Raw genomic sequence first — 18390 nt, forward strand, 5'->3', positions numbered from 1 at the left:
CAGCTTCTGACTTTCCAAAAAGTACTCATTTATTTAAAATATCAAAAATAAAAGTGCTACCTCTACCACACATTACTAAAGAGCACACTAGTCCGCGTACACACGGGAGCATCCATTACAGGAGGAGTGCGAAGAAGAAACAAAAAGGGGATGACACACCAGTCATGAGACAGGAGGCGCCACCATGTGGTGATACACTACATTACAATAGCAACTGTTACATAGTCCCCCCTGGTGAGAAAAAGGCTGTCCTCAGCCGTACACAGCTGAAAAAGCACACACCACACCTAACAGTACCCTATACATAGAGGTTACAGCTAAGATTGGTGCACACACACAGGGCAAAAGACCATTTAAAAATGAAATTGGTGAAAATATGACGAATATGTACAGTGGAAAATCAGTTTTCTTAGTTTTTCACTTTTTTTTTCTTTTTTTAAAGTAAATGCCAAGAATGAACCTTAACGCAATAAAGAGCCATAAAACTGGATTAAGTAGAGCAAACAGAAACATCTACATATCATGACTCAAAATAGCAATGCAACAAGACAGCATCAAAGAGGTTTAACCAAAACATTTCACTTCAGATCAAGCCTGGTGAGAAAAAGGCTGTCCTCAGCCGTACACAGGTAACCCTCCTCCCGCTACCCCCTTTCACTATACATAGCTACTTTAGGTAGTAAGCAGGCTGTGGAGGAATTGTTATACAGCATCGGTACAGTCAATACAATCAATAAACAAAATTAGTGACTCAAGCAAACAATACAGAACAGTCAGTGTTACTGGCTACTCATCCTCTTGAGATTGTCCTAGACAAGGGAAAAACAGTCAAAAATACAACACATCCCGTTGTTTAAATCAGTACAACAGAAAACCAAACCAAAAGCCTCTCACGGGCTGTGGTGACGAGGGTTCAGTGGAACAGAACAGGTAATCATCCCTTACGAACAGAATAATTACATCACATACATCTTGCATGAAACCAACCCTCAGTCAACCTCAAGTTCGTCCATATGATAACGGTTAGTCCACCTGGTACCCGTCCAACCAGCGGTCATTACGGGGAACCGGCGGGGTTCGTTGGGGAGATGGCCGCTCTCCCGGCTCTCCCGTAGCTCCATGATCCAGACACTTCAGCAGGCTCTTCTGCAGCTCCAGCGAAGCCTGTAAGCAAACTCGTGGCTTCTCGACCTCCCCTTCCAAGTTTACAACTTCAAGGTTGAGGCCAAGAGGTGTAGAGTGAGGGATGATGTACCTTGTCAGGCCAGGCGCCTCAGCATCCGGGTCGTAGCCATCCTCCTCACTCCTCGTGTCTGCGTGGGACGCCATTTTAAAAGTGTGGAAACAACTCGCTCCCACAAAAGTTATGGCGAAGTGAAAAGAGCGTTCACACACAGTACCTAAGCGCATATATCAGTCAGACCGAGAGCGTCCATGCACACTCTGATGCTTCAATGCTTTACACAAAACAACACGACCCTCTGAATAAACACTGAGTCAAAGTCACTGCAGCATTAGCCTTAGCTTTAGCGCCGCCGATGTCGTAACGGTCCAACAGCACTGAGTTGGCGGTCCGACGGACCGTACAGTTACTCACGGAGTACTCTCCCTCGGTAGGCGAGCGTGTCAAGCGATGGGTCGGTGGTCTTCCACGCCTGCAAATATCGTTGAAATCGCGGGGAGTCAGCTCCTTCTTTTTCTTTCTCCCAAGCGGAGCAGCGGCACGCCGCGGTATCCAGAAATTAGTCGGGTCCCACCTGAGCTGAGGCTGCGGCCATGGCTGGGGAAAACGTCCGAGCGTCCGCAAAAGTGGGGGGATTTCCGAGACAGTTCACGTGCAAGAAGAGAAGAATCCTCGGCGGGATACAAAAATCGTCTGAAGTCCAAGGGGAAAAAGTTCGGGCGCCAGTTGTAACGTGCGGTGGAGGTGAAGCCAGCCGCGGAGGTGTGCAGGTGGATAGCGAATGAGCAACAGCTTCTGACTTTCCAAAAAGTACTCATTTATTTAAAATATCAAAAATAAAAGTGCTACCTCTACCACACATTACTAAAGAGCACACTAGTCCGCGTACACACGGGAGCATCCATTACAGGAGGAGTGCGAAGAAGAAACAAAAAGGGGATGACACACCAGTCATGAGACAGGAGGCGCCACCATGTGGTGATACACTACATTACAATAGCAACTGTTACACTTGGTGTAGTCCTGGAATGGACCTGACCTGGCTCTGACTGCCAGCAATATGGACCAAGCTCTCAATGTGGCTGAACAGGGACTGACTGGCCCATAGCAACAGTAAAATACCCCATACACCAGTAGCACATGTAACAGAATTCCCCATGGGATGTGGTTGATTACCTTCCCCAATTTCACCAAACATGTGTTGAGTGGTTGGGCAAACTCCCATGAAATCTCAAATATCCTTGAGAGGTAAAAAAAAAAAAGCTGGTTTAGTGTTCCACGATGAAGACAAAAACAGTTTCTCCTCATGAATTGGAGATTCGACCAGCAGGTGGACTCTCTTCTCCAGTACGCTGGCACAGACCTTAGGAGTCCCAAAAGCTAACCAAACCTGGTAGTACTCTTCCAACTTGGTGACTCTCCTCACCTCCAGTGTCCACCATTTGATTTGAGAATTACTGCCATGACAAGCACCAATTACCTTGCAATGACAGATCTGTACAGCTACTCTGGCAATGGAGGTATGGGACATGGGCCATTCAGACTCAGTGTCCCCAGCATCCCTCAGGATATGTATTGAAGTTCCTCCAAAGGTGGGAATTTAAGATCCTGCAGAACAGGGCCTCTGCTAGATATTCAAAGTGAATCCTCCCTATACATTTGGGTACTCCAGCCCTGTCTAACATCCATCCTCATCACCTGATCCAACTCACCACCATCGCCCCTTTTTATATTCATGTGTCCAAGACCTACAGCTATTGGTCTTGGGGTATGAATTACTCTTTGTCTGGTCCCCTCTTTGAATTGCTATCTTATCATGATGTAAAAGTTTGTGTGGCCCAGTGATCCCAGGAGCTATGTTGTTGGGGGCATTTGCTTCTCGTAGGGTCATCCAAGGCAAACTGGTCTTGGGTGAGGGACCAGGGTCCACAGGTTTAGAACTGCTCAGATTTAATATGGTTGTAAAGCTGTATAGATGGTGTACAGGAAGCTGCCAATTCTAATCAGAAGAAATAAAACTTTCAGGCAAGTGAAGAAAAAAAGAAAGCAACTTTCAAAGACAGGAAAGCAAACCATAACATCTTAATACTTTTTACTATTACTCAGTTAACCCTATCAAATCTTTGCTGTTTAAAGTGTCATTTTCTATTATACCTATACACATTTACCAGACTAAGAAAGGCTGTTCATGGTAACCCCAGCTTTGAAAGTGGCTAACCCAGTCTGCTCTGTAGGAATTGACCACATACACACTGACTCAGTCAAATGAATTAAATCATGTAATCAGGAAAATGTGACATGAACTTATTAAACAATTTTTTACTATCACATAAGGCATCAGTCTAATTACACTTCGCCCACCCACTGGAGTTTGATGATCAAAGAAATCAAATTAGTTTTGGTTTCACAGAAAACTTTGTGTCATTATAAACTGATCATAATGTAATAATCTAAACTCAGTTTAATTTAATCCAAACATTTAAACATCAAAGCCTTTGAGAGTGCCACAAATCGTATTTGGTTTTTAAGGCAGGATGTCCGTTTATCCTCAGGAGACCATGAGTCCTCATATGGGGACATTACATTTGGGCTTTTCTGCTTTGTTCTGCTCATTAAAGTTTTTTAAACTTTGGTTAAATTAAAGGGACTTTATTGTGCTGTAAAATAAACTCACTGTTCCCATGAAGACATGCTTTCTGTTCAGAGATGATGTTCAGTTTTTTCTGTTTTTTATTTTGTATCAGGCTCAGCCAACACCAAATAGCTAGGAGAATTTAAGAAAATGCATCTTAAACAAGTGCCTTGGCCTTAAAAGAAGTTAAAAACAGTAATTTAAAAATGTTGATAGTCCTATTTGACTTTTTCATTCACTTTCTGTAAACTTTTGGGTTCTTAGCCCATATGATTCTACCAGTCTCACTCCTTTTACTGGTGTTTTATAGGCCATACCTACATACATACAGCCTTTACATGCAACCTTCAGCAGAACTTGTGAATGCTATGCTGGATTTTTTAAACACTGTCTGTTTGAATGTCTTGATAATGGATAAAGTGTTTGTATAGCATTAAGTATTTATAGTCATGTTTTCTAATTCCTACTGTAAAAAATTACATTTCTGCACTGGGAACTTGAATGTTATTTTCGTCTTTAAGCATGAAGCGCTAAAATAGATAACTGTTTATATTACATATGACCTTAAATCCACAAATCCTGTAACATGGCATCTTTCTGTAATCACTGTTGCCTGTTTGTATAGTTTCTGCATTCTGGTCCTACAAGTCAAACTGTTTATTTAAGGGTTGATGTTTTACTGAAACACGTTTAACAGCAAAATAGTGATTATAATCATTTTTATGTGACTGATCACGTAGGAACCCAAATAATGCTGCTGTCTACAGACTTCTAGGCAAACAAGGACATGCCTTCTTTGAGCTGTCCTGATTTTCAGGAACTTGTTTGTGCGGTAAACTTAATTTTGAATGACAGTGGCCACAAACACGTCTGGCAGAGTCAAAGGAAAGGAAAAAACATTCTGTTGCTGAAAACCAGAAAGAGAATGACCCCCAGTAAAGGGCAGTTATAGTCAGGTTTTCATATGAATAAGCACATTTTTCTTCTGTTGCAAGCAATAACTGTGAATGATTAAACTGCTTGTTGGGATCGTGTGCCATATGATACAGTTAACTGTCTGCCTCTGACCCTTCCTGTTAGCCATCACCTCCCCGCCTGCCTCCTTCTTCTAATAAATTCAAAGGGGGCTGTGAGTGGAGCTGACCCCCCTAGTGAAAGTGCCATAGAGCAACTCCAGATGTGAACATCTTCCCTCTCTTTCTCTCCTCCTCTCTGTCTCCCACACTCTCCCACTTCCACCACCAGTGCACCCGCCCTCCCCCATGCAGCTACGAGTTTTCCATTTCCTTTTTTGGTGAAAAAATCTGGAACAGAGGCAGGGAGGAGGACATTTCACCAACGCCGACAGGAGAGTGTATCTGGAGGTCTGTGTATTTGTGCTTCATCAAGGCAATGAAACAGTCGACTCAGCATAAACACTGGTGCATGTATATCCATTCAGGGACATACACACAAATTTGCGCCTGTGCTCCATTTTTCACATGCACATGCGAGCACACACACATTCACACACCTACACACACACACATACACACAAATATCTTAAAAATATCAGAAAATTAAAGGCATACACTTTTCACTTTTTTATTACCTATGCCTGGTTTGTCTCTACCATTTTCTCACACTCACACTTTCATGCTCGGCTACTCATTCCTCTGACTTTACACACACACATACACAGAGATATTTTTTTTCCTAGAAAGACATTTGCCAAAGTGGGGAGGTTTCTGGTTTACAGAGTAAACACAAGTTCACAGAAATCTTCATACATAATGACCACAATGATGCACAGAATATAAACATAGAAAATATAAAAACTGCTAAGAAACATCAAAGTCAGTGTGAATTTATTTAACAAGTCTTCAAAATAAAACTAAGCATTCAGCCATATCAATTTTCATCTGAGTTACAGGTATGTTCATAGTTTTAATCCTGATGGCCTATTCTCCATCTTAAAATGTATATTTGCCAACTCTGACTCACCAGCATCAAAGCTGAAATAATGAAATTATTAAGGTATTTTTTAATAGAATTTTCACAAGTGTATCATACAAACTTACAATTAAAAAAACAAACAATAACAGCTTCAACAGAAACAAAATAATTAGTGTGGCCAATCACGGCAGGCGGTGTGTATTCCTGCCACACACAACAGTAATGTTGATGTTTCAGCTTCTTTTAGGTTATTAATGCTGGCTCTTTGTAGAATGATTATATATCTATATATAGATATATAGATATATATAGATATATATGTATAAAGAATTATTAAAACAACTAAAAAAGGAAATAAGATAAAATGTTATGTAAAAAGTGTCATTGCAAAGCTCAATATAAGCAGATACATGACAAAAAATGCTCTGTATTTCTTGTGCCTTGTCCTCATAACAGCAAGTAACAGCTACAGGGAGGCAAAGTGAATGTTTTTATGTGCACGTACATATCTTACCCAAAGTGCAAATAATTTGGAGTGAATAATAAGAACTGACTACAATAATAAACATATGTTCAGCTTTTCATGTTCTTCTCATTCGTATTTTTCCATTTACAAAGAAATGTCTAATTCTTTAAAATGTCCCACCTCTTTCTGGATCATTATATACAGTAAATTGTTTAGTTGAACAAAGAAAGACATACAATAGAGAAAGGCAACTGACACGTGAGGAAATGAAACATTCAAAATGCATAAAACTGCAGTTATAAGAGCATTAAAACAGTAACTCCATTACACTTTTAAAATATAGACTGCAAGTTTCATCTAATATACTGTATCAGTGTTTGGTGTCTTTTCTTCAGAGTATGATTTCTACCTGAAGTTACATTATTGATGGAAAAAAAATGTTTTACACAGTTACAAGCAATTTGCATTTATAATAATAAGGCACAGCATGAACAAAATCTATTTGAAATTTTTTTTTAAACTTTTTTTGGACATTTTTGTGAGGGTTCATGCAAACAATGCAGCATCAAAACAGGATTTTGGACACCAGCTTTTAGATTAAAATCTGACATAGACGGGACATCGAGTAACTGATCACTTATATAAAGAAATTGACCTGAGGCAGTATGTGTTAGCCTGTGTTTCCTGTCTTGGTAATTACTCCGGGTTCTTGAAAAGCCATAATAAAGAGTAAGTTGAGGGAAAAGTGGGATTTTAGGAAATGAATGCTCTATAGGCTGGTGTGGCAGTCACGGCATAAGATTCTGTCGCCATCAGGGAAAAACCCAGCACCAACAAGCGAAACAGAGCACTGCGAGCAGGTGAAACACGGCTGATGCCACTGACGATCTTCAAATGAGATGTACTTTCCTCCTCCAAAGCCTGAAGAGCAAGGAAAAACAAATTGACTGCTGAAAGTTGATACTTGAAAATAAAATATCAGTTTTTTTGACACTAAATTATCCTGACATTTTTTTTGTCTATAACAGGGGTGTCAAACATAAGGTCCGGTGGACATCATCAGCCAGGCAAGGACTCCAATCTGGCCCAGGGTTAGGAAGGCTTTCAGAAATGTTAACAACGAGTGGATACATTTTGAATTTTTTACTGTGTTTTCAAAAGTTTCATCACTAGACCAGTGGTCATTTATACTATAGCAGGGTCGTTAGGTAATAGATAAAAAAAATTACATGACAGAAAAGTTCATGTTTTTCGCTATTATTTACTATATAAATTTATATAAATATATATTTTTTTAATATTTGAAATGGTATTTTTTCGCATATCTGAGGGAATAAATAGTGATTAGTTTCAGGTCTTCAATGCATTCAACACTTTTTTTTTTGCCATACATTCTCTGTATCTACCCTCTGTGGCCTAAGCAGTCTTCCATACCATACTGAAATTCAATGTATGTAGTGTATAAAGGTAGCACTACAAGTATATTCACAAATCAAGATAGTGATGTATACACCGTGATGAATTCTTGCCTGTGATGGGTTTGCTGCAGGCCTCACACTTCTTGGCGTACAGGTTTCCAAAGCACTTGAGGCAGTAAGGGCTGTCATCCCGGGAGGTGAAGTGCTGACCTGCCAGCTGGGTCTTACAGCTGGTGCACACAAAACACTCCTTATGCCACGGCTCATCACGATAGGTCACTCCACCTTTGGTCAGAGTCTTAAAAAAAGATCAAGGGTCATGTGGAAATCTGTCACACTACTGCAGAGATTTAATACAACAAATTTTTAACTCAGTTTTTGAAGTGTGGCAGTTTACCAGTTTCTCAAACTTTAAAAATAATAAGTCTTTATAACAATGTGGCAGCTTTGCTGACCTTTTTACAGCGTGTGCAACGTGGCGCAAACTTGTCCTCGTAGCAGGGCACACAGTAGTGCTCATCCTTGTCAGGAATGAAGGACTTTGAGCCAATTGGCTGTGAACAGCTGTGACAGATGAAACAGCCCTCATGCCAAGTAGAACCTGCATACTCGAGTTTTCTTGTGCCTACAGTAACAGAAGAATGGAAACAAGAGACTGAAAATTAATGATGGAAAGAATGAATATAAAAGTGCTAAGTTTGCATCATTTACAGGTCTTTATAAGGTAGTTATGATCATTTTGGTATTTTTTGTGGTTTTATTAAAATAGGAAATAAAACAGTTGAATTGCATGAAGACATATAAATCCATTTTGTTTCACTAAGATTTATTTTTCATCATAATACCACAGCCCCCATACTTCTCTCCTACAACTGGAAACTGGTGGCAGGCCTTAAAAGAAAAGGGATAATGCCATTTCCCCCTCTGTGTCCTCAACCAATCCATCTTGTATTCCACAGCTGTTGAGTTTTTTATTATACTGGTTGGTTTATTCTACAGTGACGCAGTGGTTTGTGTTGGGCTGACATCTTGCATTACTGCTAACGTTTCCCCGCCTTAGGGTATATGTGCTGTTGTGATCTCTAATCAAAAACACTGAAATCCCCAGCAAAATCTTTCCAGATTAGAAACTGACATTAATAACTGTGGCTCAAGAAGGATAATATTAACTGTTAGACATGCCTATTTGACAAATACAATAAAAGTGAACATGCTAAAATAGAATTCTGTTTTTCCTTCTTTTTTCTTTAGAAGAGAAAGCATTTCAAAAGAATTGCAATAAGCTTTAAAAACTTTATAAACAGACCGTAAGTTTATAACAAAGCACGAAATCTCTGCACAGAAAGCCGAATTTCTAAAGAATGCTTTCTGCATGTAGTCTAAAGTCAGTATTCTTTAAATGGTCTCTTGACTCTACAGGCCCTCTTGATCTTACACCACAAAACTACTGTGTACTCTGCTTATTACAGTACACGCTTACAGTACACTTCCATAAATGGATTTCCCATATATGGTAAATGGTAAATGGCCTGCATTTGTATAGCGCTTTACTCAGTCACTAAGGACCCCAAAGAGCTTTACACTACATTCAGTCATTCACCCATTCACACACACATTCACACACTGGCAATGGCAAGCTACATTGTAGCCACAACTGCCCTGGGGCGCACTGACAGAGGCGATATATGTAAGATGCCATCAAAAACTTTCACTACAGCACAGGGATAAAAGGATTTCAATTTGGTTAACGTTTCATTCAAGGTCGTGTCCTTGAGCCATACACTGCTACGTTTTGATCACTCGCTTGAAGTTCTGTTTTGACTAGTCGCAGGCGTAGATTTGTGATACACACTGGATTTCCTCCAGCCTGTCAAAACAGCGACCCTTCAAGTTGCAAGTAACTAAAAGTGGTGAGTAGGGTGAGAGGTGCCCTTGTAGGACAATTGTGTGTGCTGTAGTTCATTTGCACATAACATCCTTGCTCAGACGTCTCAAAGGACTGGCATGGCTGTGCAGAGCCTTTGCACGATTTTGCAGACTGTCACCTATATGCTGTAACTGATTACTGTCACCAGGTGGCAGAGTCAAAAATGTGTGGAAGAACCAGTCTGTGGGCTGTTCTTGTGATGCTGTTGATCCTTCAGCCAGCCATGGAGAAGATTGATGTTATAACATGCAAAGAGTTAAAGTGAAACCAAGCATTCAAAACAAAACAACTGCAGCCAGCGTCTGGGCTTTTTCACGCTACTGTTTTGATCTTTGGTATTATTTTGGTTTTTTTTCATGCTTCTGTCTCCCCTTTGCAGTGAATGCTCCCTTTCCTGCCCAGCTCCACTTTTCAACCAATCAGCATTCGATCTACACACAGCATCATCTTTGCTGAGCCATGCACTGTTGTTGTTTTGAGGACTGCACATCAGCGCATCTCTGTAGAGATAACCGAATACTCACGCAAATGAGCACAAATACAGTACCATGAATCCCATTTTAAGACAGTAGAACTGGGCACTGACAGTCTGATCCTATGGGAAAATTTCCCAGTGTGCCTGACCTGATGCACTGCTCTTCAGGCTTGAAAACTCCAAGCTCGTCTACTGGAACTACTATTTGGTGTCTGAGTTTATAGCCAGAGACCAAAAACTCAAAATGATATCAGTTAGCTTAGGTAAAAGTTAAATCACTTAAACTTTTTGGTGTTCTTTTAGGTGAAGCAGAACATATCTTGTATGTTTTGTCTGTTTGAAAAATAGAAAAGAACTTATGCAAGACTTCAGTCGCCACAACAACAGAAACGCTAAATGATTTTCAGAAGTGAAGAAGAGGACCATTGTCTGCTACTGCACAACAACATCTGGTTGATGATCTTTGGCAATGGAATAATTTCAGTACTTTTATCAGAACAATCTTGATAACCAAAACAGTTTCTGTGGAATCTTTATACTGATTCAGTGTAAACTTGCTTTTCTCCTCAAGCCGCTAGCACTAAGGCTATCATTCAGCTATTACACAATGATAAGTATGCTTCTGTTTTTTACGGGTGTTTATGTTATTTGATGACAAATGATGGCAACTGGACGCACAAAAATGAAACAGGATGAAGTAAGTGTCCCTGTAAATTTGTCTTACATAATACTGAATAAAAAAGAGGAGTAATTGGGGGAAGCCAAAGTCTTCCTTGAATTATTTGTAGATTATGAGGGCTGATAAAGATAGTACCGGGGACTGGAATTTGCAGATTTCTCTACTGATATGATCAGTTTACTTCCAGCCTGTCAGCCATTGGGATCTAGTTTAAACATGTCAATTCAAGCAGACTATTCAAGCCTTGTCTTTGCCTCTTTCTCATTGCTCATCCTTTTTTCTAAATCCATCCTGTTTCGCCTTTTTCTATAATTTTGACTTTACACTTTTGATTTGACCCTGCTTTCTGGAGTTTACCATCTTACAGTTCTTTTAAAATGATGTGCCTATATTTTAACTTAGTAGGAGCTTAGTAAGGTATTATATTTTATGACAACGTTTTTCTATTTTATTGAATTTCATCTTATGGCTCGGCTCATGTTTCAAAATGCCCCACAACTTTACTTTTCTAAATGCCACTGGAAGCATACTTCATACAGACACAAAAAAGAAAAACTCTAAACTGTTACAAACAAAATTTAGACCAGAAAAAAGACTATCATGCACATTTCATCTTCAAACTGCCTCTGCACAGAAACATTGCAGCATCCACACATACCTGGCATGACAATCTTGTCACAGGCTACACACTTGGAGGAGAATTCATTACAGTAGCAGTCATTGCAGAGCAGTGCATCATCCTGGCTAGTGAAGGGTTCATCTGCCAGAGAGCGATCGCAGCGGAAGCAACGGAAGCAGTGCTCATGGTAATGCCGGTCTTCATAAAAGAGTTCCTGGCAGCAGAGCAAAGAAAAGGCAAGGACACTGAAAGTCATTTCATACACTTACAAATGTGTCCAAGAAATGAAGTGACATTTCCAGGCATATAAACTAAGGGGATAACAAAAATACTAAAAATTAATTTGTGTTTATAGCATGAGCATTGAGGAGTTTAGTCCTGGGCTAGGTCAAATGTCTGTATATGCAGTGACAAGTAGGTTGCACATGTGCATGACTGTGATTTTATTGGTCAGGCATGTGGAGTGAATTCATTGTATACAGGGCTTTAAGCCAGGAAAATGCTGGCTTTATTTTTCATTTACCCCTCTTAAGGGTGTTGATAACTGAATGGAATGTTTTAGCTAAGTAAACTATCAAGCACTGTGTCATATCTCCACTTATTTGACTCCATTATGGACCATATTGGCTTTAGCTGATCCACTTCATATTAATGTTTTCCACTGAGGGAGGATTACATTTTAACTTGATTGTGGGGAAGAAATAGACATTGCCTAATGCTGCATTTTTACTATCTCAAAATGAGTTAGTTGGCATTTATGGACTTCTGTGGAAATTACCTGCATAATTGCTTGTTAAATTAGCCTCTACAATGTCTTGCTATGCAAAATATATAGATCACGCCTCATTTACTATGAATTATGCATCATTAACATGACATAACTTCTGTTTTAGCCATTCAAAGCCATGTCCAAACACTGTAAAAATGGCATAAAGCTCATTGGAGTAGTTCTTTTGTGTGATTTATCTTTGTTTAATACAAAGTCCACACTGTGGCAAGAGGTAGATCATTATTAGTAGTTTATTACATAAGGAAATCCTATATATACAATCATGTTTTTATCTTTTTATAACAACTATCGAATGCTTTTCAACTGCAAATCTAAAAAAATATTCCACTTGTTACTCTTGTTGTCGAGCACATAGCTGATTACATGTTGGGTCACGTTGAAATGGATGCCTTACCCTTGCGTCATGGCCAATCAGTTCTTTGCACTCGTCACATGTGTTCGAGAACAAGGTGTCATAGCAGGGAATGCAGTAGGGGCTGTCATCAGACTGGATGTACTTGCGGCCATACAGCGATTCTTTGCAATTGTCACAGTCAAATCGGTCAGTCATCGTAATTTCCTAAAATAGAGAAAAGATGCATTCAGGTCATCAATTATTCTAAAATAAAATGCTAAAAAGCAAAAGGGAGAACAAACAATAAAAGCACAAGAGAACAGAACAATGAACAGTGGACGAAAAGGAGGGAGTGTGCTCAAGAATGATTCAATCACCTTTTCCATCACAGCAGCCGAACATCAGTGTAGACTTTCACTGCCAATATTTATGCTGTAAATACTTCAGCTTGTACCAGCAATGGAGCTGAGCTCAAACAAAACACACAGCGCAAGTGGGAGCAAGTGGAAAGAGACGCAGGGAAAGGAGTGAGGGAGGGAGTTAGAGCAGTTCAAAATGCCTATTAACGTTTTATTACTGTGTGATGAAAGTGTGTGGTAGGTGCAAAGGGAAGGGGGCAAAAGAGGGAGCTGTCACTTGCTGTCTTTGAGTAAAACACATTCCTGTTTCCATGAAGCGCAAGCTAACGAGTAAAATGCCAAACTGAACAACCTCAGCTGCCATTATGACAAAAAGACGTAGTATATCTGCGCACATCACATGAAATCCACGTGCGTGTAAATATTTATGATGCAAGGATTTATTTTTGTACATAGCATGGACCACCAACAGATACAGAAATCTGGTGAAGCGTTTGAAAGTGTGTTTGTGTGTGTATGTCTGAACACGACTGCTCAGCAAGTGGCTTCCTTGCAGGACAAGATGCAGCTACAGTGTGTGCCTTATAGATAATAGGCAGTAACTGTCTATGAACATGGTTTCCGTTGTACAAAAGCACCCTTGATCATGACTGAGTGAACAACAAAGTGACAGAACAACATTGTGTGGGCATTATGGTAACAGTATCAGGTTGCCAAAACATTACAACATGGCTGGAGAAAAGCCCAGTGATAAGTTATACCGCCCTCTGGCTGGCTCTAGTGCTGGCTATTCATTCCCACCACCCAGTAACAACAATCATCGTTGATAAGACAATCAATCAAACTTTAAACTGGTCCATTGCTGCCTGTCTTACACCCACACCCTTAGAAAAACACCCACGGCTGCAGGCACACAAGCATATTACACACAAATCCCAAAGGAGGCATGTAAATACACATACTGACATTTTTTGTACCAAAGGGGGAAAAAAAGAACAAAGCCAAGTCACACAGGATCCACCATCAAAGAAAAAAATAGTCTCAGCCTCTCAAGTTTCAACCGTCTCTGCCGCTTTGGACATGTGTATGAACGGGCGCACATCACTACACTGCCATGTCACTCTAATTTAATGACTGAATGTCTTAAATTCTGGGGCTTATGCGAAAAGATCAGAATAAGCAGCTGTGGTTCTGTTGTGTTTTAACACTACATTTATGTACATTTGATACACCATCCATCTAAGAAACTGCTGCCATTGGCCCACATAACTACAACGTCAGGATTAGATCAGCAAAGTATAAAGCTCAAAAGCAGCACTGCGACCTTAATATTATCTGCACGTCATGTTAACATACCTGGCACTGCCTTCCAGGCAAAGGTACGGGATGAGGCATGACTCACAAAGCCAGAGAGTCAGTGCTATGACGTCTGATATAAGATTAAATTTCCACAGCAAATCACACACGTGTTTATTGCCTGTTTCATATTCATACATAATCTGTCCATTATAATAATAAGTATATAGAAGTTGTTAAAGTAGAGAAGTGAGATGTTTACACTTCGATTCCTTAAAGAGTACTAAACAGTCTGCCTTTTTTTTTTTTTTAGGTTTGTCTAGTTTCCTTGTCTAAAAACTAGGTTAGGGTAAAGTATCCAAAGAACTCAGTGGAGCACAGATGAACATTAGAAGTAATTGCAAAATTTTCCAGAACCAAGTACAAATATATTGCATGTAATACTTCAAGAATCAGAACAAAGGCTGTTTTTTTACTCCCAGGACTTGTAGTGTTACAGTGAAGTGATTTACTTCAAATACCAATCCAAAGCCTAAAATGAAGTTCTAACAGCACAGACTCTCACAGAGAGGGGCATGACGTCAGTGCACTGACCCTGCAGTGATGGCTTAGGACGTGACTGCATGCAGAAATTGTTGGCCACTAATCAAAAGAGAAGAGAAGAGAAGAGAAGAGAAGAGAAGAGAAGAGAAGAGAAGAGAAGAGAAGAGAAGAGAAGAGAAGAGAAGAGAAGAGAAGAGAAGAGAAGATGGTGAGACAGCCGCAGTGAACTCTACTCTGAAAGTCAGTTCTCACAGGGAGAGGGCTGTGTATCTACTACTGTATATACTAGCTTTCTGGCAGAGTTCCATTGCCTTTGTGTACAGTACCAAGTGACTAAAAGCCCCACTCTGGGTTACTAATGTTCAAAAATACCAGAAGTGTGACTGAATTCATTCCCCTGGGAAAAGTGTGGGCTTTTCAGGAAAATCGCCACTGAATCGACATAGGCCCAAAATTACTGCAGAAAGTTCAAATATAGTGCTTCTTCAGAAAGACACTTTCTGAAGAAGGAAAGTGATGCAGACAATGCAGACAATGATGCATTCCATTCTCTAGATTTTCAAAGCAACATTCGTTTCAGCAGCGGGGTCGGTGAAGTTGATTCTGCAGGAATGTCACAGTCATATTTAGAATAAACTTTTTTATTTTGCAAATTTTGCAAATTTTGCAATAATTGCTCTTGCTCCAACCACATGTCAAAACGCAACTATAGAATTATAGTTGGGTTTAAACTTGCTACAAACAGACCTTCAGACTTGTTTTCGTATATCAGGCTATAAGATAGCAGAAGAATGCCAAGGCCACATTCTAATAGTCATTACAGCCATCAATGATTGGCATCAGGAGGTCATGTTCAGGGTCAGTTGTGAGACACCACAAAGCAACAGACCAACCAGAGCATGCAGACTGTATCCTGTTGCTGAGCAACATAGTCATGGTTGGTCACTGAAGAGCTAGCAAACACCCTGTCCAGTCCCACAGGCAGGCCTGTTAATCCCCAGCCCAAACTTTGCATACGCTCTGGTTAATTCCAAATGAACAGTCACACAGCCTGCTGGGAACAAATGTGCGAAATCTGTCCCTTGTCCTCTGCAGCTTATCTGGAGAACATGTTTGTAAAATATCTCCTGACATCATGCTACACCAACTGGGGAAAGAGATCATCTTGACCACAGAAAGCAGATAGCTGTGTATGAGCTGTAATAAACACTCCTACAGTTATTTATATATGTAAAGATATATACATATACTCCACATTAACAGAGAAACTACTGAATCAATTTTCAGCAATAAGAATGAGAAAAACACATTTTATGACTATTTTATTAAACAGTTAATGGGGAAATGTCACAAATCAAAGATTAATAATAGTGCCAGTGCGGAAACAGTGCGACTGGTTGGACCAAGGTTAGCCAGCATGACAACTGGAGGAAATAGCATCACGGCCGTGGCACAGCAGTGACACTTTAGGAGCATATTTTAAAATTGTTCTGTTTAATTTTAAGGTGGAAATTACACAAAAGTTGTGGTTGCATTGTAATATGAGGCATGCATGCGATAAAGTAGTTAAGAAGAAGCCATTTAAGCATAAGAGCAACTGCTGTTTGTTATTGTAGGTCTGTGTTTATACGTCCTTTGTGACATGTGTGCTTTTAAATCCAAGTGGATACTTGAAACGTGTGGATTTTACTGTGAAGAGTAAAGCCTGATTTACTTTGAAAAAGTAGTAGCAACAAAAGCCACTCAATCACTTTAACTGACTGAATCTTTCGGCAGTAAAAAGACTCACAAACTCAATGAAGGAGTGTGTTTTGTGCGGGTCACCTTCAAGTAGTACACCACAGGTTCCATCTATAAAGGTTCCAGAGACAGTGATGAAGTAGAAATGAATTGAAGCCCAAACGGATAATGAGCAAAGAATGTGAGATAAAAAGCAAAATGCATGTTGTCTTACAAAAGTCTTACAATATATTAGAGAAAAACTGAAACAGCTGCATTTGGATAAACACATATGATCACATTGTGTCCTGTCTGCTGCCTGGACATCTTCCAAACACAGTGAGCTTTTTCTGGCTTTGAGATAGGAGTAATTTCAGTATATCGTTTTAGAGCCTACTTGAGCATATGAAAAATAAAGCACATTAGCAAGAAAAACACTTGTGAAAACAATTGTGTCTCCATCCAGTGGCTATATGAAAAGAGCCTGATGGAGATGAGTTCATTCATTCCAGTTCCTCATAACCAAGGAAGAATTTCATTATGGTGACTAATGCAGTCAAAGCATGAATTGCACAATGAAGATTTCTTTTAATGGTTCAGAGCTTAAGTTTATGACACAATGTCACAAGAACTGCGTTCATGTTTTCTTTTCAAGTGACTCGCAACTAGACCTTCTGGGAAAATGTTCCAAATCCACAAGTCACTCAACAAACTAAATCCCATCAGTATGGCTGTTTTTGTGAGGATCATTGAAAGTGGTCAGAAATATTTAGGTCGTAATAAAACAAAAACAGGGTTGGACATTGCTATGTATTTGCTAAATTAGTCAGTTGTTTGGTGCGCTGTTCCTGTTGGCTTTCACTAGATCAGATAAATAAAGTCCAGCAATCAAAAGGACACACTGAGTCTTATCACAGGCAGAGAAGGAAATTGCTCATGAATGAGAGATAATGCTGCTGCTCTATTCAAAGACAGATGTGCTTATTTAAACAAGCATACAAGTGCTGGTTTGGGAAATACAAAAAAAACCCCCACTTTAATTCTAGTATTAAGCAACAACTTTGCTTACTTAAAAGTAGCAAAGAAAATCCTCCACAATGAATTGACAGTTTAGTCAAATAGGCCGCTGTTTAGTGTAGCTGTTATACAGACTCTTAGCAAGAAATCCAAACTGCAATCTCTGCAATAAACTAAAAAAAAAGTCATCAGAGTTTATTTGATGGGGTCGGCACCCAGCCACTGTTAAGATGCTATTGGTAGATAACCAGTGGCTCCACTAGATCTGTTGTCATTTTTGCACTCTCCGTCTTTCATTAGAGGAAATCTTGGGCCACCCACATTCTCAGTACATTAGAGGAGCATCTGAATATAAAGGTACACAGAGACACTTTCTTCTGCTGAGTTTCTTTCAACAACATGGTTGAGAAAGATGTGGCAGGGCAGAGAGACGTAGATATGGTCTGGCGTGAGGTCACCTGAGACTGCTCTTCTGTGGAAGCATAGGTCAGACTTGACAACAGAGCACAGGCTGCAGGACCAGACACTGGAAGGCTAACCTGTTATTGCCTCTGAGCATTTAAACACCGCCTGGTGTGGAGTGGGAGGCGACAGAAGGCTCAAGTTAAAGCCAACATCATAAACATAAAGGAAGAAAATGAGTACCTGCAACAGCAAATGTCACCATGGCCTTTGTAATTTGTCCATTCTTGGCAGCTTTTAATGACCAGTGTGGGGATATGACTTAATGTCTTTTAATATTAGCCTTCAGTCTGTTGTGTTGTGCACACAGCGGTATTAGGGAAAAGCTACAAGTGAATATCAGCTGGCTTGAAAGAACTGTATCTCAAACCTTCTGGAGTCCTTCATTAAAAGGATCTGACACAATGATTTATGTGTGTACAAAAGATAAACAAAAGCCCAGTACATACTGCACTTAATTTAGCTATACTTAAAACATAAATTTTTCACAGTCTGACAGTTACTTGGCCCAACTGACAGTTGAGGACGTGTTAGCT

At 39.9% G+C, this 18390-nt stretch overlaps 1 protein-coding gene across 2 annotated transcripts in view; it reads right to left on the reverse strand.

The window, feature by feature from the left end:
* Window positions 1–5645: 5645 nt before the first annotated feature.
* The window catches only part of fhl3a (four and a half LIM domains 3a), a 28059-nt gene continuing 15314 nt past the window's right edge, over window positions 5646–18390 (reverse strand). For both annotated transcript variants that reach the window (XM_085176534.1, XM_085176535.1), the window contains exons 2-6: window positions 12519–12683; window positions 11374–11548; window positions 8090–8259; window positions 7746–7932; window positions 5646–7137 (exon numbers count right to left, since the gene is read on the reverse strand). In XM_085176534.1, coding sequence (XP_085032660.1) covers window positions 6986–7137; window positions 7746–7932; window positions 8090–8259; window positions 11374–11548; window positions 12519–12674 — 840 coding nt within the window. In that variant the 5' untranslated portion in view covers window positions 12675–12683 and the 3' untranslated portion in view covers window positions 5646–6985. The remainder of the gene's footprint in view (window positions 7138–7745; window positions 7933–8089; window positions 8260–11373; window positions 11549–12518; window positions 12684–18390) is intronic.

The sequence above is a fragment of the Neolamprologus multifasciatus genome, chromosome 11, assembly GCF_963576455.1.
Source record: "Neolamprologus multifasciatus chromosome 11, fNeoMul1.2, whole genome shotgun sequence".
Taxonomy (NCBI): domain Eukaryota; kingdom Metazoa; phylum Chordata; class Actinopteri; order Cichliformes; family Cichlidae; genus Neolamprologus; species Neolamprologus multifasciatus.